Source organism: Panthera uncia, chromosome D2, assembly GCF_023721935.1.
Source record: "Panthera uncia isolate 11264 chromosome D2, Puncia_PCG_1.0, whole genome shotgun sequence".
In the NCBI taxonomy this organism is placed as follows: domain Eukaryota; kingdom Metazoa; phylum Chordata; class Mammalia; order Carnivora; family Felidae; genus Panthera; species Panthera uncia.
In genome coordinates this window covers 51,976,727-52,000,411 of record NC_064818.1, presented here as the reverse complement: position 1 = coordinate 52,000,411, position 23,685 = coordinate 51,976,727, and the positions used below count along the sequence as shown (strand labels likewise).

The 23,685-nt window shown below is 38.8% G+C and overlaps 1 protein-coding gene across 1 annotated transcript in view; it reads right to left on the bottom strand.

Moving 5' to 3' along the window:
• Positions 1-1,105: 1,105 nt before the first annotated feature.
• Positions 1,106-23,685, bottom strand: part of LGI1 (leucine rich glioma inactivated 1) — a 38,696-nt gene continuing 16,116 nt past the window's right edge. The window contains exons 3-8 of the mRNA XM_049646440.1: positions 19,780-19,851; positions 19,612-19,683; positions 8,303-8,374; positions 5,287-5,456; positions 4,846-5,010; positions 1,106-2,297 (exon numbers count right to left, since the gene is read on the bottom strand). Coding sequence (XP_049502397.1) covers positions 1,462-2,297; positions 4,846-5,010; positions 5,287-5,456; positions 8,303-8,374; positions 19,612-19,683; positions 19,780-19,851 — 1,387 coding nt within the window. The 3' untranslated portion in view covers positions 1,106-1,461. The remainder of the gene's footprint in view (positions 2,298-4,845; positions 5,011-5,286; positions 5,457-8,302; positions 8,375-19,611; positions 19,684-19,779; positions 19,852-23,685) is intronic.

Here is a 23,685-nt window from a genome sequence, read left to right as displayed (position 1 = left end):
CTCCCCATTCATTTGGAAAAAGAGTGTGGGGAGCAATAAGTTGGGGGAAGCTCTTTCACACGGAATCATTTCAGAAACAGCTCCTCTGCCGTGATCCCCTTTTGAAACCATATCTCCCCTTTAACTTCAAACAAGGACCACTTCCTCTAGGAACTCATCTTTGATACTCCCATGATCTTTATAATCAGAATATTCAGATGATGATTGGCACTCAGGGCTTACTCTGTAGGTTTCTGTGTCCTAACCCTCTGATTAGTCTAAGGCCCCAAAGGGCAAGGACCATGCCCTATTCCTCCTCAATTCTCCTCCCCAGCACCACAGGAACAACACCCCGTTCTTAATAGGTAGTCAATAAATAGGACCGAATAGATCAAAGGGACTTACGAAGTTTATTATTGTATTATAACAGGAGGACACACATGCATCTTCGAAAGCAGTTTTTGAGAGCCTACCCTATAACAGGCACTGTGCTAGGTGCTAACAAACCATGTGATCCAGGAGCAAGAATTTAGAAAATCAAATATGAGCCTCCTGGACACTCTGTGGCATGTCAGTAACATCCAAACTGATGTCTAGAAGTGAAGCATCCTTGATCAGATTAAGAGGCCATCATATTGGGTAAATTTGAGGCAAGTACTATAAGGTTTACAAATCTATATCAGCTCTCAGATAATTCTAGAGTCAGACATTTAGAAAGTCCCTAAATAGGGTTTTTAAAATTCAGATTCTTGAGTTTGGTTTCTTCTATAGTTTCTTTGAATAATTTTTTTTTAGCTAGAGCTATCAGATAGGAAAGGATGGGTCTTACGATTCTTTATTTTAAATCAGTCTTCTTGTAATAAGCAAATTTCTCTACCCTGCTTTTAATTCATCGCCGTTTCGCCACAAAATGTTCTTAAATGCTGTGACCTTTGAAAACACCTTTGAATGTTCCAAATCAGCTGATAAACCTGTTCATATATCTTGGGTAATCAATATCAGTGCTTCATCATCACTTACTATTCACACCCTAAGTTCTTGATGTAAATATAACCCTATTGTATAAAGCTATTTCCTCAGCATCCATCACCAAGAATAAAATAATTGTAAATAATTACCTTTGAGATATGAAAGAAAATGTAAACATTTTATTTGGCAGTTGTTTTGGAACACATGAATAAATAAATGGAAAAGTACATATTAATATTTCTTTTTGGAGTAACAGATACCATTAAACACTTATTTACACATCTTCACTGCAAAGAACAGTTACACAATTCAATTTTGTCTTATAAAAGGTAACTTCCCACACCACTGGACTGGGCAGTTAAGGATGGAGATACTGGTAGTGCTTGGTTCTAGCAGTCTCAATGTTTGAAAGGCATTCATTTGCAAGTGTGATAAGAAGAGTCATCATGCATTGAGTTCGTCCGGATCATGTACTGTAGAAAGTTTCTGATGGCAGCCACAGAATTTGGTGTGTCATGCGCTTAAGTCAACTATGACATGTTTGTAAATCTGTGTATTTCCCTTAAAACTGGAAGCAAAAAGAAAATTACGCTTATTAATGGACACATGCGTGAATGATCTCGGTGCCTGAACATTTAATTCCTGAAATTTCACAAATTTGGCTTTTTCTGCATCCCAGTTATACACTTGAGTAAAGGAATAATCACTTCCAAGAATTGCATATTGATAGTTATTTATCTGAAGAGGCTGGAACACCATGGATCCTCGTGATGGCATCCTCTGAATATCCTGAAATGAGGATCCTCCCCATTTCATTACTTTGGAATCACCAATGAATCTTGTCAAGCAAATGTACACGTCACCTTTCACTGAGAAGTGCTTAACAGCATATACATCCTCCATGTTAGGGATGTCAGTTTGGTTAGTGAATAATTGTGTTGCTTTGTTCCACTGATAAATTACAGGACGCTGGGAACTACTAGACAGGATTAAATGAGGCGTTCTGAGTGTCTGAGGTGTTCTGGCTATTTCTAGATATTCCACATCAGTGTCCCTGTACCACGCATGTAAGGATTGATGGGAGTAGAATCCATTTCCATTCCATTTATAAATGGTAGTAAAACCAGCTTTTGAACTGTCAGCAACAACAAAGTACCAGTTGTTTTCAATCTTGAATGTTTCAATGTCATTGGGTTTTCGGATTTTGAGAATTTCAATATCCTGGATTTTTATAAATTTATTTGCAAAACTGTCTCGCTTATAGATGTGAGAGCCGCCAAACAGCTGGGCCACAATAACATAGAGCTGAGTTTCAATGACTATAGGCTTGCACACTACAGTGGACGTGCCTGGGAAAAGACAAATGAGAGATTAGTTGGATGGCCATCCTCTTTTGCAGCATGTAAACATGCAGGCTGAGGCCATACAACTTCCACCAAAATCAGCCTGAAATAAGAGATTTCCTTGGTTGAACAGGCAAGGCCAATCTCTAAGACCCAATGGCAGCAGGATCCTGACGTTCTGTGCCTTTGTGCCTCATGAGGCCTTGTTACCAACACCTGAGTTGTCATGTCACATCCAACCTGCACTAGACATTCAGGACATATGGCTACAGCCTGAGTTTCCTCCTCTCACTTCTTACAGAAAGAAAGCATTGCTTTCCCTGACATATTATGAGTTATAGTAATTCTAGTGAAAACTGCCATTTATTGAGCACCAACTATGTGCTTTGCCAAATCATCTCATTAAAAATTCCCAACAATCTTAAGAGATAAATATTATTATTCTCCCTTTTGCAGATGAGCAGATTGAAGCTCAGAGGGGTTCAGTGCTGCTAAGAGAAGGCAAAGTTGGGATTCAAACCCAGGTCTACCAGAGTCTCTATGCTTTTAACCCAAGCTGGGAGGAGGTGAGCTATTCCAGGGCTTCCAACTTGGGCTAGGATCCCACAAGTTTCTAGATCATCCTACAAAGTCTTGAGCAGTGATCTGGGTAGCCCATGGTTCTAACTGTAATTGGTTTGTTCTAATTGTGAATTGAATCTTGCTCTAAAAGTAACATAATTTTCCCCTAAAAAAGGATAAAGATGACACTTGTAATTTTTCTGAAGTTTTGGTGGCAGGAGAGAAGAGAAGAAAGAGGAATCTTTGAGAAAAATGGAAAAGGGGTACAGTCATGGGTGATACTCCTAACAGTTATTTTGGGAAATCTCAGAAAACAATATGGGATCAGTGGACCAGCTCAGTATCCTTTTGGTAAGAGTTTGATGAGAGTTTGATCAGTAAATTCTGGTTGACTAGAAGGAGCTTGGCTCTAAGAAATCCAAAGAGAGCGGGGCAAATCTGGGCCCACGCCTTTTCTAACTGCAACTTTAAAGGCTCTGAGGCAATAAATTCTGCATCAACTCTGTACTAATAGGTGAAATTATTCTATTTGTGACCTTTCAAGGGCTCAACTGATTGTATGACTTCAGGAAAATCACTTTACTTCTCTAAAATTCAGTTTCTCTTCTATACAATGAGAGTTTGGACAAGATCAGGGATGTCCACTAGATTTCAACCACGTACCGTATCAACTGATTGATTGGAAAACTTCCTGGAAAATTATCTTGAGAAGGATTCTGTTGCCCTGTCTGCACTCTGTAAGCAAGAGCACCATGATTGATTAGCGATATCTGTCTGGGGTAAGGGAAGTCATAGTAACTGCATATTTGGCATATATTTGTCATTCTAGATGAGATGATGGCCTCTGAAAGTCTGCAAATGTGTGATTCATTTCTCTTTCAAGTGTTCATCTTAAGATTCATCTGGAATAATGATGAATTATTCCAGGTAAGAAGAACCTGAACTAAACTGCACAAAACTGCGCAATAGCCCATGGGAAAACTGAGGGGTTTGGGGGAGAAAGGGAAGCATGACCTTCCACCTTGAGAAAGAAGGAGGTTTCTGGGACAACTTCAGTTTGAAGAAGATTCCTTCATCTGGGCACCTCAGTCTCAAGCCAGCCCCAGACCTGTCTTGATCCTATGAGAAATGGGGCTTGTGGCCACCCACAAAATCTAATTATGACCCTTCCCACCCAAAAAGGTGGGAGAAGTTTATGGAAAAGTTTAAGATTTAAATACGTTAGAAGCTAAAGCTAACGGAAATATTTCAGAAGGGGCCCATATTCTCACTTATTTAAAAATTGTAAAGTTGTTGAAAAAACTTAAGAGGGCACCTAAGTAAAAGTTTTCAGGGAAAAAAGGTGGTTTCCGACGTCAAATTAAATGCATAAAACACTTTAAAGAGCCTGCCTTACTGCCAGACTTCTCAGGGTCTTTACTGTGTATTATGAATCTCTAACAGGGAGATATAGCTCACAGATATATTGGACCAAAAACCCTTTCTGTCACTAGGAGTACATTAACCTTTTGTAGGAGTCATGTTTGTGCAACAAAGCTTGAGATTCAATGATCTAAAATAACATCCTTATTTTATAGTTAAGAAAAAGGGAGGGCCCAGTGAGGGTGAGTGGTTCACCCAGCTAGTTTGTGGCAGAACCTGGATTAAACCTCATGATTCCTAGTCCAATATTTTTCCTGGAAAAATAATCCACCTTTTATTGTGTGTTTACTAGGCTAGGTTCTGTGCTAAGTTCCTTGAATATGTGATCACATTATCTTATGATTGCATTATCTTAACAACAACCCTGTGAGTTGGGTATTATTATTCCCATTTCCAAGTCAGGAAATTAAGGTTTAGGGAACAACCCCAAGTCACTTAGTAAATGGTACAGTTGGGGTTTAAATGACTCTAAGCCTGCCCAAAGCATCCCCCTATACCACTTGTCTTTTTCTGTTCCCCTTGGTTCAATGTGCTTAACTTTCTATTCAAAATACAATCAGGCTTTTCATACCTGTAATGTTGTCATAATTCCGGAAGGTCTTTTCTACATGGTCCCATTCAAGGAAAATGCACTTTCCAGTAAAAGGCTGAGCAATGACCACATACTCATCGTTCATATAAGAAAAAGTATCTATGGACAGTGATTGATAAGGCAGGTCTTGAGACTTTGCAAATTCTGCAAAAACAGGAAATGATGATGAATAACTGTGCTAATGCCTTGCTCCTTGGCTAGATCTCAAATGTCCATAAGAAATACATTTATTTAAGAGAAATAGTAAAATGATAATTTTACTTTGCTTTTAAACACACAAAGTTTTAAAGCTTTATAGTATTTTAAAAATTAAATCGGTCAGTTGGTTTTTAAAGATATAAAAAATATCAATTCCTGCACACACATAAAATGTAGCCCTTATTTTAACTTTATGAGGTGGAATCATTTGGAATCCATTACCTGTAATGATGCAATCAAAATCCTTTGGGGAGAGACTATTGATTTTGCGTTTCTTGTATTCTGGGGGGCCTTCGCAGTAGATGTCTTCAACAGTTGCATTGGTGTGGCCTAGCCATTCCACCAGCCACTTCAGTTTACAGTCACAATTAAATGAATTCCCTCTCAGGTCCCTGAAAGACAAATTTCAGCTGATTTTGCTGTATGAGGGTCCTACCTCCAAAGGCATGACTTTACTTCAGCAATTAACACATGCAAAATGCCTTTACCTGGCTTTACATCGTGCCCCATAATCTACCTTAAACCTGATCGACAATTCACTTTGAGTTCAGAGAGTTCCCACAGTGCACCCTTCATTGCTACCCAGTCAATGGAACCTCAGAAGTTATTCCCTCTTGGATCAAAGGCAGCTCTGTCTAGAGCTGTGTGTCCATAGAAGTATAGTGTGGACTCTATACATAATTTAAAATTTTCTATAAACACATTAAAAAGGTAACAGGAAATAGGTGAAATTAATTTTAACAATATATTTTATTTATTTTAAAATGATATTTTGCTTAGTATTTCACACAAAATATTATTATTTAGATGTGTAGTCAATACAAACATTATTAATGAGATAGTTTACATTTTTAAAAAATAGTAAGTCTTTGGAGTCTAGTGTGTTTTACACTTAGAGTATATCTCAATTTGGATGCTAAATTTTCATCAGAAGTGTGTGATATGGATTTAGATTTCATAAAATTTCTAGCTGGAAACAATAGTTTCACACATCCAAGTTGTTCCAAACATAATTACATTTTCCCATAATTGAACTCATTTAAATTTAGTTTTTGGCTTAATTTTTAAAAAATTAAATAAAATTTAGGGGCGCCTGGGTGGCTGTTGGTTAAGCATCCGGCTTCAGCTCAGATCATGATTTCGCGGTTCGTGCGTTCTAGCCCTGCTTCAGGCTCTATGCTGACAGCTCAGAGCCTGGACCCTGCTTCAGATTCTGTGTCTCCCTCTCTCTCTGCCCCTACCCCACTCACACTGTGTGTCTTTCTCCTTCAAAAATAAATAAACATTAAAAAAATTTTTTTTAATTAAGTAAAATTTAAAGTTTTGTTCCTCAGTTACACTATGAATGCTGTTTGGTGACCACATGTGTGGCTACCATATTGGACAATGCAGGTCTAGAAGATAGAATACAGTGCTTATTATATCATATTTAATTAAATCAAGGGAGCTATTTGCTTTTCTTCTTCCTCACAGATGTAATTCATTCTGATCCTACTCCATGGTCTACAAATTGAATTTTAATAGGAAATGACTTTGACACAGCAGAGTTAACTCAGACATACAACAACTCATGTCTGTAATAAACTATACAGCATGGGTAGTTCAAATTTCCACATATGATCCCAACTCACCAAGTTTTCTGTTTATTTGCATTGCTTTTGTTCGGACATTCCAGGTCCTTCCTAAAACCCTTCTTGGTCACACGGAATTCCTAAGATAGGTATTGCCTAGTGTTCACACAGCACATGAGTAATTTTTAAATGTTGAAGCATTTAAAAATGCTTTTGGAGGGATACATTCAAGAAAACCAAGAAATCCACTAAAAGACAACTTGGCAAGGATCCTTGTACTTCTTAGATAATTCTTGATTTGGGCATCTCAGAGTAGGCCCAAGAGGCCAAATCCATTATGGGATTTCCATAGAGGTTGAGCCAATTTCAAGTGGGTTTTCTTGTTGTTGTTTGTTTTTTGGGTTTTTGTTTTGTTTTGTTTTGTTTCTAGTGTGCAGTATTGGCTGACACCAGGATGGGCCAGAGGATGGTGCCCAAATAAGCTGTATCCCCAAGTCTGTCATAGCATATCATCTAACCTCTAAGACATTCCCAAGACTGACTTCATCTCCCAAGAATACTCTGACCCAGAATAATGAGTATCAGTTTTTCTGGGTGATTGTAAACCAGACGGATAACTGTGGTCTGTCCGAGACTCTCTTGGAAGTGTCCTGATTCTGGCACTCTCTTGGAAATAAACCATCATTCAGGAATTGGGGTAATAGGCATTGAGGAGGGGCTGGGGAAATACCACAAGGAACAAAGAAAGTTTTTCATTAGCTTACTGATTTGAAGTTAAATACTAGGTTTAGGAGAAAATACTTGACTTAGATCTTTTGTCATTGGAGAAAATTTGTTTTGAATGTATATTCTATAGCAAAGTACCTGAATTGATAAGAAGAAATCTTTTGGTTTCATATATTCTTTCATTTGTTCCTGTATCTATCTATCTTATGACATTTAAATACCCTTCTAATGTCTGGAAAACACTTAATGAAGCTAAATTGCTTTTGAGAGGGTTAGGCATATATTACTTGCTTTGCTTACAGCAAAATATACAAATTCCTTACAAAGATCTTTCACTCTGAAGCTTAAAAGTCAAAGTTTGAAAGCTCTTTTGTTTGAAAAAGGGTCAAAAATAATTAAGTTCATTCCCTTCCTGGGGCTTAAGCCAAATTCCTGGGGATTAAGCCTAGAGTTGTTGTTCAGTCTAACTAGAGAAAAGGCAAACTTGCCTCCCTTCCCCCACTTCCTGTTCCATTTCTCTGTTGATTGACCAACCCATGGGTGTAACCTTTCATCTGTACTCGGTCAGTTTCCCAGACTCCTTTATGTTTTTCCTTTGTAGCCCCATTTCCTGGAACTCATGTGAAAAAAGGCATCTTGAAACTTCACTCTGGGCCTCCTCTTCCCACACCCTCAAAGTCCCTTATCAGCACTACCTCCCAGAGGACAAACACTTTGTCAAAGGAATGCCTGGGCACCATCTATTCAGAATTTCCAGTGGGAAATACCATAGAAGGCTCCAACATTAGTTCAAGTAAATTTAAAATTTAAGCCAATTTAAAATTTAAATTTTAAAATTCTAACTTAATTTTAAAGCCAGTTACGAATTCTAATCCTCAATAACAGGCTTCTTTGTTAACAACTGCGAATTAATTAATCAGTGATTTCTTAGGTCCTCTTACACATTCGTTAAAGAATCCAGGCCTTTGAAAATATCTTTTGGGAGTGTCTGGAGATTGTTGTTTGCAAGGCTCCTGGAAGAAAAAAAGAAAAAAAAGAGTGATGTAAACTATAGTCATAAACTAAATAAATGCATTTTATGATAAAACTTAATTATAAGTCCCTTTTATTCTTTCCCGACTACACTAAATTACTTGCAGGACCTTTTCTTCTCCTTCTTCTAAGATACTACTCAGATTCCTACTATCGTATTTTCAATTCTTGGTCTCATTGCTTCAACACTTGCTCAGTGTTTATGGCACTTTATGTGTCATGGTAAAAAAAGAAACTAACAAACAACCCCCACAATGCCAGCAATAAAATGATACTGGGCATTGATCCTTCTATGTAGAATAGAATATGAGATTCATACTCTTGGACATTCAGTCTAGGGGATGTGTCCCAAATGATGACTAACTAAATGGTTGACAGTGCCCTTTTCCCCTCACACTCAGGCTGCCCCTCCTCCTCCCTCTCTCTTCCTCACGTTCTCCAGACAGCAGCTGAATCCACAACTGATAGTGCCAATAGCTCTAGAGTTTGAGGACTCTGTCTAACTTACCTCCCTGCCAGCATATCCTTTCTTCTTTCCAAAGTATATACTCCCTTTTTACATACATTCATTCGACCTCAGAAAATAGCTTTCTCACAAATATCCATCCATCCATCCATCCTTTTTAATCATCTCCTCTTTCCTTTTCTTCCAGTTCTTGTCTTATTGTCACAGGAATTGTTTTTCTCTATTTGTTCTTTCATGAATCACTAGAATGATTCTAATCAAAGCTAATGAGTAGAAAATAGTCCTGATACTATCAAGAAAAGAGAAATGTGTCCATATTACAGAAGTGTGGGCATAACAAGGAGTGGGCCTTGCATGATAGGAAGGAATGTACGTACTGGTAATTTTTTATTTTTAACCAGCATTGTATATATACATGTTATATACTTTTCTTATGATTGTTTTTATTCCACAAAACTATTAAAAACAATTAAAAATTTTTTTTTAAATTAAATGAAATAAAAAGAGCTTATGTGTTTGGCCTCCAAAGTCCTTGAAAATTCACTCAAATTCCATTTAAAACACACTCAAAACTCTTCTTGTCTTCCACCTGCTCTAATTATTATGAGATTTCTCAAGTGCAAACATTCAAGACTTTTAAAACCTATTTTTAAGTTAATTATGTTGTTTTCCTGAGTTTTAGAAATTACTACTAGATTGGAAAACTCTTTTCAATGGACCTTGGAACGTAAGAATGGGAACTGAATCAGAATGTTCCGGTCTCAGTGACAGTCCATTATATAAAGAAGGGCACAGCTTTGGAGTCATTCTGAGCTTGGTTTGAATCTTGACTCCACTTTTTCCTGGCTGTGCGACTTTATAAATCTTCCTCAAGACTCAGTTTTTTCATTTTTAGGGGGAAGTTAATAATACCTCATGTCATAAGATTGTTAGAAAAAGTAAATGGGATAACTCAGGAAGGCACCTGGCATCTGGTCTACTCTCAACAAAGGGCAGCAGGGAGGTGGGGAGAAGAAACAAAGGAGAAGGGCTTCTGTGTGTACACTGCTCAGGAAACAACATTTAGAAAACTGACCACACGAAAAAACTACCATGACTGTCCACCTATTTAGTATTAATAAAATGTTGTTAAAGAAGACTTTTCAAGAGAATGTCTCCATAATTCACTTTTCTGAATTCTCTTGAATGAAGAGATTTCCTAGTGTCTTGGACAAGTCCAGAGTCATTCCCGAGTTATGTGTCTCAATTTATTTTCTGGCACGATGTGTCTTTAAGTTCTCATGCTAACTCCTACATGGGTGAAACCAGCACAAACTACACCTGGCTGCAGGGCACAAGGTTGGAGGAGGCTGGATCATAAGACAGTGGATGTGAAATGAAGAAACAGACAAGTCCTGAATTGCTACTGCCACTAGGGTTGCCCAGGAAGAGATACCCTGTTTGCATTACTGCCCAAAGCAATTATTTTATTTATTTATTTATTTTATTTTATTTTATTTTATTTTATTTTATTATTTTATTTTATTTCAATTCAATTCATTTCATTTCATTCCATTTGATTCCATTCCATTCCATTCCATTTCATTTCCAAGGCAGTTCTTCTAAACAGTGAACAAATCTGGGAGTTCCACTTCCTGCCCAAAGGATGCATAGAGCTCTAGGCCTCACATACCCAAGGTGAAGGCAACCACAGAAGCAGCCGGTAAGACACAGACTTGGAGCTACAGGCTTCTGGGGTAGAGACACATCATTTTTCCATGACAAGATGGAGGACTTTTAATTCAACAGAGTTGTTGGATGGGACCGATGAAGGCAGGTTGACCTGATGGGCTGTAGAATAAGGCTTTGTGCCTCTTGAGGACTTCTTGTGACAGAAAGACTCTCACTCTGGGGACCAGAGGGTGGGACAGCATAAGAGGTGCCAAAGGCAGAAGTGATGGATGGATTTACTGCACTCAATGTGACTCTTTCCCTGTTCCACTGCCAAAATTCAGTGAAATACTGACTCACAGTGGACCGTTTCTGAAGGAGATAGGATGGAGCTTCATGCCTAGGTTTGGTGACAGGGAGGCATGAGAAGTCTGCCTGGAATCCTAAAAGAGGCAGAAATAAGTGGAAGACTCAGAAATGAGAGGAAGGCTTCCAGATGCCAGAGGCCCAGGAATTGGAGTTCAGACAGCTTCCCTGAAGCCTTTGGGAGGCCTCAGTGACAGGGTTCACATTTGCATAAGAAGAAAGCTGCAAGAGGGAATGGAGCAGAGAATGTCTTAGGAAAGCAATGCTGACAAAGCCTGGGAATTATTCTGCAAAACAAATGTAACTGGGCCCTGATGTAAAGCAGCCATTGCAGGCTGATGGGCACATGGTGAAGGATGCACAGGGCACATAGGAGATCAGAAGAGTCTGCAAAGTGAAGAAAAGAAATACGAAATGCCTCCACACATTTCTTAGCTGGCCAGTTAAGAGTATTTTCCAATTTGCCAAGTAAATAGAATTGGAATTATGTTGAGACCCACTGCCCAACTGGGGAAAGATAGTTAATCTAGAATTATCTAGAGTAGAAAAGAATTGGAAACAACCTGCATGTCCGTCAGTAAGGATTGTGTGCAGTTAACATGGAATATTTTGCAGGAGATTTTAAAACATGAGGTAGATCTCTATTATTTGACATGAGATTATGCCTAAAGGAAAACAAAAAGCAGGGAAATTGGAGAATAGTACGTAGAAGATAATCCCACTTGGGGAGGGAGGATATGTGTCTAACAATCCATAAAGGTCTGGAAAAAGATATAATCGTTTACACTTAGAATCTTTTACTTTTGCTATGTAAACATCTGGATTGTAAGAGTTTTTATCATCGAGCATGTATTGTTATTCTAAATTCTAAATTCAGAAGAAACAAAGGATAAAGTTGAGGTTTTAAAAAGACCCCATTGCTTAGTATATGTGTATGTAATGGTTCTGTCCAGTGAGGATTTAATCATTCTAAACCAATTATTTTACTTCATCTGTAAAGTTCTGAAGTTACTGGGCTGGAGTGTGAATAACTGTCATGGTCAGATGATGTCAACTATTTCATGAGATCGGTTTCAGGATGGAGCTCCCATTTTTCTCACAAGATTCCCACATGGCTTCAGGCCCTCATCCTCTGAGGAAATTTAGGACTGCAGTCAGTCCAGATTTGGAGCTACACCTCTGGGTTCCTTGCACCAGCTGAAACTCAGCTTTGAGGAGGGCCTGGAGCTTCCAAAACCATCATGGGTGTCTGGGGCTTATGGGCAATTCTCTGAGAGACTTGGGAGGTGGGCGGGTGGGGTGGGGAGCTCCTGAGGGGTCTGGGCCAGGGCTGCTAGGAAGAAAAAGTAGCAAGTCCCTGATGCTCCGGGAAGCCTGCTCAGCATTTGGTCCTTAGGCAGAAAGGGTGAAGATTTCATGCCTATTAGGTTACTGAAACAGTTAGAGATATTGAGATAGGGTTAGGGTTAGAGTTTTTAGACTTGATGTTAGGATCATTTGATTCTTCAGATTCCATCTCTACATTGAGTCTTGCTACTGGAGAGCAAAATGGAAAATCCAATCCATTAAATGTTCTCAGTTTCTCCTTTCCCTCCATCTTCCCCCTGCTTCACGAGTAACAGCTTCATATTATCATTCCCTTTTCCCTAATAGCTGCTCTGGTTGAAATATGATCTCTGTCTCTTGTAAAACTGGCTGTCACTTTCATACCCACATCAGTGTAGTAGTTTGGGTGCTGGCTTTGTCTCAAGTGGACGAGGGCTTCCATTTGAGCATCCTCACTGTCAGGAGTGTGCCTTTTACCAACTTAATTTAACCTCTCTCGGTTTCTGTCTCTACAACTGCAAAACTGAGTAAAGAATACCAATTTCATTTATTGTGAAAATTAACACAAAAAACTACTAATATTTTTATAAACACACTTTTGAAATAGATTCCAGGGAAAATTTCTGCATCTGCATGTGAATTTTTAAGCCTTATGTCAGATAATCAAGGCACAAAACTAATCTGTTTCTTGGTTGTTGTCAATGCCAGTGATACTTAATACCTAAGCACTTTTATTATTTTTAAAAAATTTAAGTTTATTTATTTATTTTGAGAGAGAGAGAGAGGCAGGGAGGGGCAGAGAGAGAGGGAGAGAGACACAGAGAGAATCCTAAGCAGGCTCCGTACTGTCAGCACACAGCCTGACATGGGGCTTGATCTCACAAACTGTGAGATTATGACCTGAGCCAAAATCAAGAGTCAGACACTAAATCAACTGAGCCACCCAGGTACCCCAATATCTAAGCACTTTTAAATGCTCAATTCAGGAGGTTGAGATCATCTATTTTCTTTGCCTCTTTGAGTAGACAGAACTTTATGCCTTGGTATTTTTAAGTGTCTCATCTTTTACTGATGTATATAAAGCATACACATTTATTAGTGATAGATATGTCACTGGCATATATTTTTTCCTGATATACATATACACACATATATGCATATGCATATATATGTATACATACATATGTAATAATACTTATTATTATTTCTTCAAGAAAATTTGGAAAGTATAAAAATTCTATTTTTCAAGTGTAAAACAATAACCATCCTGCCAATTACTGTTAAGATTTTTGTCATATTTTGGGGTGCCTAGGTGGCTCAGTCGGTTAAGCGTATGACTTCGGCTCAGGTCATGATCTCACAGTTCACGAGTTTGAGCCCTGCATCAGGCTCTGTGCTGATAGTTCAGAGCCTGGAGCCTGTTTCAGATTCTGTGTCTCCTTCTCTCTCTGCCCCTCTTCCGCTCGTCCTCTGTCTCTTTCTCTTTCTCAAAAATAAATAAAAACATTTAAAGAACGATTTTGTCATATTTTCTTTTAGTCATTAATACAGCGTTCATCTCATGGTGATATTCACGTGGAAAGCAAGTGATTTCAGAGACACATGTTACTGTTCCTAAAGGTCTAGAGACCTTCTGTCTCCTTCTTTCTGGTCCAGTGTGAGATGGCATGAAAGTGTGTGAGCTTGAACTAATGTGGGGGGCCTCCTTCCTCTTCAAAAATATGTTAGGTGGGTAAGGGTCAAATCATTGCTAGATTTTAAAACTAAATATGAGTATTATTAGGAATAAGAGGAAAACAAATTACAAGGCTGATGGAGAGAGAGGAAAGGAGTCAGAGGTGGCCCTAGAATTGTCAGGAAAAGACGTTCTGCATTGCATGACTGAAGGAAATCCGGGCAACTGACCAAGCCGACACTTTGCCTGCCTGCCCTCTTCAGGGCTCCCTGGATTGGGCAGCAGAGTGGGGTGGAAATGACATAAGCCAGGAATGGCATACTGGGTTTGAGCTCTGACTGTTTTCTTTTCTGCAAAGAGAACGATCACTTGGTCAGAATAATCTGCAAGTTCTTTTCTAGCTCTTAAATCACATTTTTATACTTTTCACCTGTGAAAGGCTATGGCTTCATCTTTAATAATTATGAAATGATATGAGGAGGGGCAATACTTTAAGCCACATTGTTAAGAGTCAATGAGTTTGGTCACAGGTTTTTATAGGGAGTAGGGGTGTACCGGAATGTCTGAGGTGGGGAAGAGCATGTTGGGGATAGCACTGATCAGGAGAGGAGTGAAGACAAGGCAAGGAAAGGTTTGAGGATATATTTCATCAATGTTAATTTGTTCTAGGTTGATTCTGTAGTTAGTACTGGAAGGATGCTTTTCTTATCACTGTATTCCTAGTACCTGGTACAAAGTAAGCCCTCAGTAGATACTTAGATATGAATGAGGCAGGCTGGAGTGGAGGAGTAGAAGGCCATCAATCTAGACAAAGAAAAGAGTAGAAGATGCTTCTCCTAGCCCCCTTATACCAAGACACTGAGTTAGGGAGAAAGTACAAAGCCCTGTGAACTGCCATTGTCATGCACCCCCACATCACATAGATCCACTGCTCACAAAGAGCCCTCCCTCCTCTTAGCCTCACCCTCACTTAGCCTCACTCATTCCAAAGCAAGGTGGAGGCTCTTTAAAGTGTGCCTTCAACTAAGCACCATTCTCTAGTCTTGGTTCAGAGTCTGCCTTAGACATAGTCTTTAAGACACCAGGAAATTACCCAACTGAATGTCTAGTTATCTTGAAACTAGCTGAGTAGGGTCAAGCATTCCCAATGGCAGACAGTCTTTCTTTCCCAACAGAGGGGATGACCATTCCCTCCACTTTGGTGTCTTCCTGGTTTACCTGAGAAAACCTGTGATTATGACTATGGAACCTACTGGAAAGTCTTGTCTCTTAAGGCAGACCAGACTGTCTCAGACAGCACGTTTGTTTCAGTGCCATTGGGCTCTGCTGCTAAGAAACATCACCCACAGCTATCTGGGGTGCTCCCAGCCTCCCTGCAGTACAGATTCTCATCTTGAGTTGCTGTCTGACTGAACTTGTAGTGCTTCAAGAGCAGTTATTTTCATTTCATACAAAACATTTAAAGGGGTAAATACATTGCGGCATTTGGAATCTTGATCCAGGATGAATAGAAGTTAGGCAGTGAGTTTAATTTATCCCTACATAATGGTGCTGACTGCATATCAGACTCTGTGCTAAGCACTTTGCATAGATTAACTCACTTGATCTCATGATAACCTTAGGAGTTAGGTACTCCTAAGTATCTTATTGTTTCCTGTCGATATTTTTACAGATTATTATCACTCCCATTTTACATATAAGAAATCTGAGGCACAGTGGAGTTAAGTGACCTCCTGATATCCCACAGTTGTTCAGGCTTTGAACCCAGGCAGTCTGGTGGCAGAGATCACCCTCAGCCACTGCATCGCACTGCCTCCTTGCATGTATGTCATTGTGAAGGCATCCTGCCTGACTGATTGGGGATACATAGGCACCCTGAGTTTGAGGACTGCTGTATATACCTTTTGCACCCCTACAGTGCTGAGCAACCAGCAGGTGCCCCACAACACATACAGATCGATGACAATTTTCCCCGAATATTTTTATATATACATGCAAACAGACCTGCCTCTATTGGGCCTTAATTACAAACACATATGTGATACCCAAGGAAATAATTATGAAAAAGGCTCATGGGTATTAACAGAAATACACAATGTTTAGAGATTTCATCATCGTTGGCCATAAAATATTTTTAATGCATTTTCCCCCTGATTTCAAGAGTAATACACAGTCATTAGAAAAATTCAAACCTTGTTGAAATATATAAACTATTCAAACATTCAAGTTAAACATGTATAACATTGGGACAGTCACTCAAAATAAACTAATAGATAGTGTCCCAGGATTTGACTGGCCTTATAAGGACTGAAACGTATTCACCCTTCTCTGAAAGCTAGCTTGAGGGGGAGTGTGTATATATAGTAACTTTTAAGTTGTCTATAAATCTCTCTTTAGAAGTTAAGTCTCCTGAGATAGATGTATAAGAAGGTAATGTAAGTGTGCTGCTTCCTTAGAAACTGACTGAATGTGTATATGCTCAGGTGGGGCAGAGTGGAAGCCAGCTGGACCTAAAAGTATATGTCTCATCCCAACTATTTGCATTTGGAGATGAAGAGCAAGGCTAGGGCTCCTGTCTTCAGGATCTTTTCCTTCTTTCCTAGTCATATTTGTTCCTCAGACCATGTCCTGTGGGAGGATCCAGGCAGCGCAATCAAAGCTTTCTGGTCCTGACATAATGGGAGGGCACAAGACGTCTTATTAAAGACCCCAGGAAACTTCTGCTTTTACTACTAGCTGGGGAGCAGCTTAAATGCAGGTGCACTTCCATGTTGTCATGTCACCGTGGGTAGTGCCACTGTCCTGTCTCTTTTGTAAGGTCACCAGGAGACTATAATGAGGTCAAGACCTGAAAAAACTTGGCAAACTCTTCCTCCAGTATGTGCAATTTAGAGGGTCAGGTGATCATTCCTCACTGGTTCAGTGCTTGCCTTTGATTGGAAGACTTGGTCCGAGGTGGAGGAAATTGCACTTTGAAGCCTAAAATCTTAAAAAGGACACTAATGGCTCCAACAGATGCCAGATTTATTTATAGGTGGTAAATAATGGAAAATTAACTTGACGTGCTGAGCAGTCAGAGGGACATTTAGGCTTCAACTCTTCCCTACCCATCTCTCCTTGAAAGGAAAAAAAGGAAAGGAGAAAAGAAAAAAAGAAGAAAGGAAGTAAGGGAGGAAGGGAGGAAGGAGAGAAAGGAAGAAAGGAGGGAGGAAGGAAGGAAGGAAGGAAGGAACGAAGGAAGGAAGGAAGGGAGAAAGGAGTACAGCTCAAAGAATGGCATAACTGGAAAGGAGAATATAACTTGGGGACAAAGGCACTCAGTGAGAAAATATTTGTTTGTCTAATTCCTCTTTCCAGGCTGAGCTTCTCCAGGTTGGAATTGGATCTTATTCATCTTTGTGTGACACTTTCTTAAAGACTATTTAGGATGAACCATATGGCATTGCATTTTTGTAGATAAAAAACAGTCTAATATTGGCAATGCCATATGAGTCAATCTGAGTATTAGATAAAGATACAAGAGACCTAAGGGTCATATTCATTTAGTCAACTTTAACCTGTTCCCTCATAACACCTTCCCACCTCTAGCACCTGGTCAGAGAGGTTCATCTTTCCTTTCACCGTCTGACCCTTAAGATTCATGCCCCTTTGAATACTGACTTTAGTGTTCCCTTGAGCTTGAAAATGTCTAGATGTTAAGCACACGCTATACCAGTGTTCCCTTCTTATAAAGGGCCTCATTATGACCCAAATTTCAATTCCCATTTCATTTGATGGACCCAACAGTCTGTAGTCAAACAAAATAGATGTTCTTCATTAGGGTGTTGTATAGATTTTTTTTTTCTTTTTCCCTTTGCTCCTCATCTCTAGCCTCTTTCCTTCCATTTTTTCTTCCCCTTCTTTCCTTCCTTTCTCTCCCTCTCTCCCTTCATTAACCATTCCTTCCTTCCTTCCTTCCTTCCTTCCTTCCTTCCTTCCTTCCTTCCTCCTTTCTTTCCAGGTCAGGCAGTCCTTTAGACTGAAGAGAAGATACACTTGAGTGAACCAAGGGGAATGGCAAGACTTATACTGCAAGTTCCCAGAAAGGATACCTGGATCTTGCATCCTTCCTTTAGCCCTTCATGATGCTAAGCATCACACAGAAGCTATGTTGAATGGGATTTATGTGAATTAAGAAGCTCTCAAGTTGAGATCAAGACTTTCATTTCTTCTTCCATATATTTGTTTCTGTTATTTATCATTTTCTAAATAATGAGGTTTGGTGGTGTTTGGCTCTGTGATAAAATGGCATAACATATATACCATGCACGATTATTTTTGCATCACATTATATCATTGATATGCAGAGCAGCCTAGCAAACATTTTTTATTGTAATTACTTTTTACAGGAGACTTGAAAGGTATAATGATTTGTGCATAATACATCTGGCCATCAGTTCCCCCTTCCTTGTTGCAAATCCAAACAGGAGTTGAAACAAGGCTTGGTGAGAAGAAGCATTAGGACCATGTGGACACACTAGAATGTGGCTCAAAAGGCAAGTATTTTTGTCTGCCTTGTTCCCTGCTATAGATCCTGGGGCTTAGAACAGAGCTGATAGTGAGGTATTGTGCGGGAACAGGTTAAAGTTGATGGAATGACATTTGGATCTCCTGGACTTTTGTCTCAACATTAATGAGACACATATTAGGCACTTGAAAAATAGCCTTGAATGGATGAATAATCATTGCAGTTCGACTACTGATGCTATAATCCCATAGCTATTCAGTTCACTAGTCACATATCACCTCTAGGTCTCTGTTTTCTCATTTCTAAAATGGGGATTATTTTACTTATCTGGCAGGATTGTTAACAGGATTAAATGAAAGTCCATGTAAAGCAAATTGACCAACATAATAGTGGGGACTTAATAAATGTTAGTGCTTTTTCTTCCCATGCCCTCTAGCTTTCTTAAAAATACATTTGTGTGTGTGTGTGTGTGTGTGTGTGTGTGTGTGTGTGTGTAGGCGGTGGGGGAGGCTAGGACAAATAAGTTATTTTGTTCATGTTTTTCAAGCTTCCCAAGCTCAGCACTATGCCATTTTAGGCTGGATATTTCTTTGTTGTGGGGGCTGTAACTGACATCTAGTGGGTAGAGGGAAGCAATGCTCTTAAACACCCTACAATACACAGGACAGCCCCCAGTTGTGACAATCAAACCTGTCTCTAGATATTGATGAATGTTCCCTAGGAGGCAAAATTGTCTCCTGTTAAGAACAACAGTTGTACCTCTAGCCATCCATTGAATAATTAAACATTTAATTTATAAACAAGTTGTTCAGGTACTGTGTAGACATTGCTGGTGGGTATAGCATATATTTAAATGTATATAAAGTCAGGATTTACACAGAAAAAGAAAAACAGCACATATCAAATTAAGCTATATAGTCAATCCATAATTATCCATGAAGTGAGTAATGAAGTAGATAATTAAAAAGTTATTTCAGTCACACAACTTCCCTGCATTAGATTATTTTCCTAATTATGGTTGGATTAGGCTAATCCTATTAATAGTAATCAATTTCTTGGACACACACTGGCTGATGACAGGGAGATATGGCAAGTATGCATGGAGAGAAATCATTTGGGTTTCTTAAATTTTCATGGACTACCCATTAAGTGGGCGCTTTAGCCACAGATTATCAAACTGCATTGTCTGTTAGTAAGCTTAAAAAGTAACAGCAACATTCATACTTACAGGTGAATTAAAGACTTTAGTCCCCGGAAAGTATGTCTTGAAATGGACTTGATGTTGTTGTTTTCTATGAATCTGCAATAAGTTATAATATTTGTTGTCAGACAGCTGTAGGAACCCAAGAGGACTTGTCCTGAATCATTATGTCAAAGAAAAGTTTTTTTTACTTACAAATACTCTAGATGTGGAAGACCAATAAAAGCATCATCACTGATCACATCAAAGGAGTTCGATGTGAATAATCTGCCCAGGAAAAAGTACACAATGAAAACAGTTAACCTGACAGATTGTCAATCTTTGCTGCTATTATGTCTTAAAGAAATGAATGGGAGTTGTGTATGGAAAAGTGTCTAGGTGTCTGTCTTCCACAGTGTTGTTTATTTAGGTAATCTTTGAAGCTTTTTTTTTTACCCCCAATTCTCTCTTCATCAGATACTCATAGAGTCTTCATGTCCCACTTCTCACAGTGATGGATGTCACATGCCCTGAGTAACATTTTTGAGATATAACTGGACAAGTATGACAGTCAAAGCAGCCAAAGCAACATTTTGCACATTTTTATGACAAAGACACTAACAGATTCTTTCCCTCTTGCTCTATAAACTTCTGGAACATTCTGATCAGCTCACACAATGGTGCCTCAGGGTGTTAAGCCTGGAAGCCCTGGAAAAGTAGCTCCATCAAAGCCTAGTTTTGCTTTGATATCTCACAGTAGATAGGCCATCAACACTGGCTCAATGAACATCAACTAACATCCTTCTTAGATAATAGAACAGGCTGAAGATGGGAAACAGTGAGGCTTAGGAAAAGGTTTAGACCCATTTATTACTAAATAGTTGGGGAAAAAAACAGTTTCACTTGGGCACATTTATTTGCAATGTCAAGATCCACAAGAATTTGGTTTTGAAATTACTGATGAAAAGGAACATCAACCAGCAGTCCCAGCATCCTGTTGAACAATTTGGAAAAGTTGCCAGCTTCTGAATGACAGACTTAAAAGAGGTGATTATAGGCCAAATAATACAAAGATGAGGTGTTTTTTTTTTGAGTGAGTATTAATTTATGGAATTCATTAGATAAAGTGTAGATACAAGCTAAAAATAAAGTTTTAAATGTACTGGTGACAAATTTATAATGGGTTCAAGTGATGTTCCATCTACACATTAAGGCTCTTGTGCGGGGGAACCTCTTATTCCACTTGTAACTATTATCCAAAATGTGATCTAGGTCATGGACTAGACCAGGTGTTTGACATAATTTGATAATTCAAATCTCATACATCCCATTTAACTGCACTATGTAAAGTCCAATATTCTCTGTTAGGAATCTTTTTGACTTACTTTTGAAGTCTAAGGATTAAAAATAATTGGCACTAACCAGCTTGGTGATTTCACCTCTAAGGAGATTAATACTAAGAGATCTTACTTCCTGAACATTTTTGAAAATTTTATTTGACATCTGGGATTGCTTCAGAATAATCAGGGGAGGGGAAAGCAGTGAGTTGGAGATGAATTGATCATGACTGAGAATCTTTGAAGGTAAAACATAGATACATGGAAATGAAGTTTACTATTATCTCTACTTTTATATGTGCTTGACATTTTCCATAAAAAGGGGAGGAAACATGAACCAAATAAATAAAACTAGATGCTCTGTTCCATTTCATCTTAAGCTATCAATCCTGGAGTGATGTTGGATTCTCTTTCTCTCCTCTTCCAACATCATAGCTTTATACTTAAGTCATTGACTAGGCTCTGAAAAGTCAACACTAATGAATAATGATACTTATTAGATGCTTGTAGTTATTACAACAAATTCAAAGGTTTATGATTCCAGTCATAACTCTGGCACTTGTCTCTTCTTACTTCACAGTTGTGAAAAACAAGATTGCTCAGCTTTGCTCCAAGTAACATCCAAAGCCTTCCTTATGTTCCAGAGCTTTGTTTCATTCTGAATAGGCAGTATCAGTGATGGACAGAATAGAATAAGGCAAAAATAGATACTGAGAAATACCTCCCATGCTCACTGCTTTACAAACTGCCCCATGGTTGGGGCAGCCACTTCAAAACTGTACACTCTAAGTCACCAGAAGAAAGAGCTTTCAGCACTAGTTCCCCTTATGTTGAAATTAGATGCAAAACAGAGCAGGAAATAGATATTAGTGGGCAGAACTTGCCCACGCATGTCAGGGAAATAAAACAGAGGATTCCCAGTAGAATTTGTATCTGCGTGTCCATTGCTTATCCCTAGCACCTGTAATACTGCCCATCCCATAGTGGACACTGAATAAATATTTGTTAAACAAAAGAATTCAATTTACATTAAATTCTTGTCATTACTACATTACTAGATTGAATGTTCCTTAGAGCAGGGGCTTACCCTTATTTACTTTTGTGTCCCCAGCCCTGAGCACAGTTCCTGGTTAAATAATGCTTGTTGAACTAGATATTTCAAGGATTAAAATCTCTGGCTAAAACGGAAGCTACATGTAAAAATATGAATGAATCTCACCAACCTAAGTTGAGAGAAAGAAGCCAGAACATAATAAAAAAAAAACAAAAAACAAAAAAACCAAAACCAAAACCAAAACAAAACCAAAACAAAACAAAAACAAAAACAACCCACAAACCCCATCAAAACTCGCTATACTGCCAGAAATCGAGATAGTGGTTACCATTGGAGATGGGTGGTAACTGGAAGGGAGCTCAAGGGGCGTCTTTGGGGGTAATGATAGTGCTTAGTTTCTTGACCTGGATGCTGATTACAAAGATATTCACTTTATAAAAAACCACAGTGTTGTGGAAGCAGGAATGAACAGGTAGAGCACAGAGGAATTTTAGGGCTGTGAAAATACTCTGTATGGTACCAGAATGATGGGTACATATTATCATACATTTGTCAAAACCCTAGAATCTACAACATCAGAAGTGAGCCATTATGTAAACTAGGGACCCTGGGTATTAATGTAGGTTTATCAATTGTAACAAATGTCCCACTGTGGCGGGGGATATTGGTAATGGGGGAGGGTATGCATGTCTGAGGGTAGGTGGTATATGGGAAATCTCTGTGCCTTCTCTTGAATTTTGCCGTGAACCTAAAACTTCTCTGAAAAACATTCTTAAAAAGTCATCGAGATAAACACTTAGTATATGTACCCTTTTCATTATGTATATTACATTTCAATAAAAAAAGTTTCTTAATAAAAACTAAAAAATAATCACTCTGGTTAAGATAATAATGAGTATCTTAGTCTTTCAATTCTAAATTCAATTGTGGTTTTCTATGGACAAGGATTCTGTAGACAAAGATGTATAAAATTATACATACATTATAAATATAGTTGAATAGGCTATCCATTTTATTATTCTATGTATACTTAAAAGACTAAAAATCATGTTCTATAAAGAGGGTGAAACTCTGATCCTTAATTTTTATGAATTTCTTGAAATATGTTTGATTTCAATATTATGATTTGCCATTGGGCCAGTTGTTAAAGAATCCCACAGTCCCTGTTAAAAGGAAACTGTGCTACTCCATACCATCTTCACACATGACAGACCTAGAGCAGATCAAGGCGGCATGTTTTATAGAGCACAAACTCTGTCCCTTTCCACAGATTACTAGGGCTAGGACTCATGTCTTTATCCAGAATAGCTGATCCTGGGGTCAGTCAGCCTCCCAAGGGCCAAATACCCTGGTTCAAAAGGCAAATTAGGCTAAAGATAAGTCCCTTCCTGGGTATTTGGAATCAGCAAACAGAGATGGAGCCAGCCAGCAGAGGAGCTGAAGGAGAAAGGATGCCTCAGGGTTGAGTTAGCTCCCTGGCAGGCAAAGTATGAGCCAGGCACACTTACGAGAGAGCAGAATGTGGAGGAGGCCTTGCAAAGGGAAGGTTGTGTGAATGTTGAAGCAGGGGAGATGCCTAGGTCTGTGTTAGATCCTAAGCCACAGCTTCTTAATCTTGGTTGCACTTGGAAAGACCTGAGAAGCTTTAAAAATATGGTGGTAACTGGTTCTTACCCTGAGGGGTTCTAGTTAAATTCTACACTTGGGGTGTGGCCTGGTCGTGAGGATGTT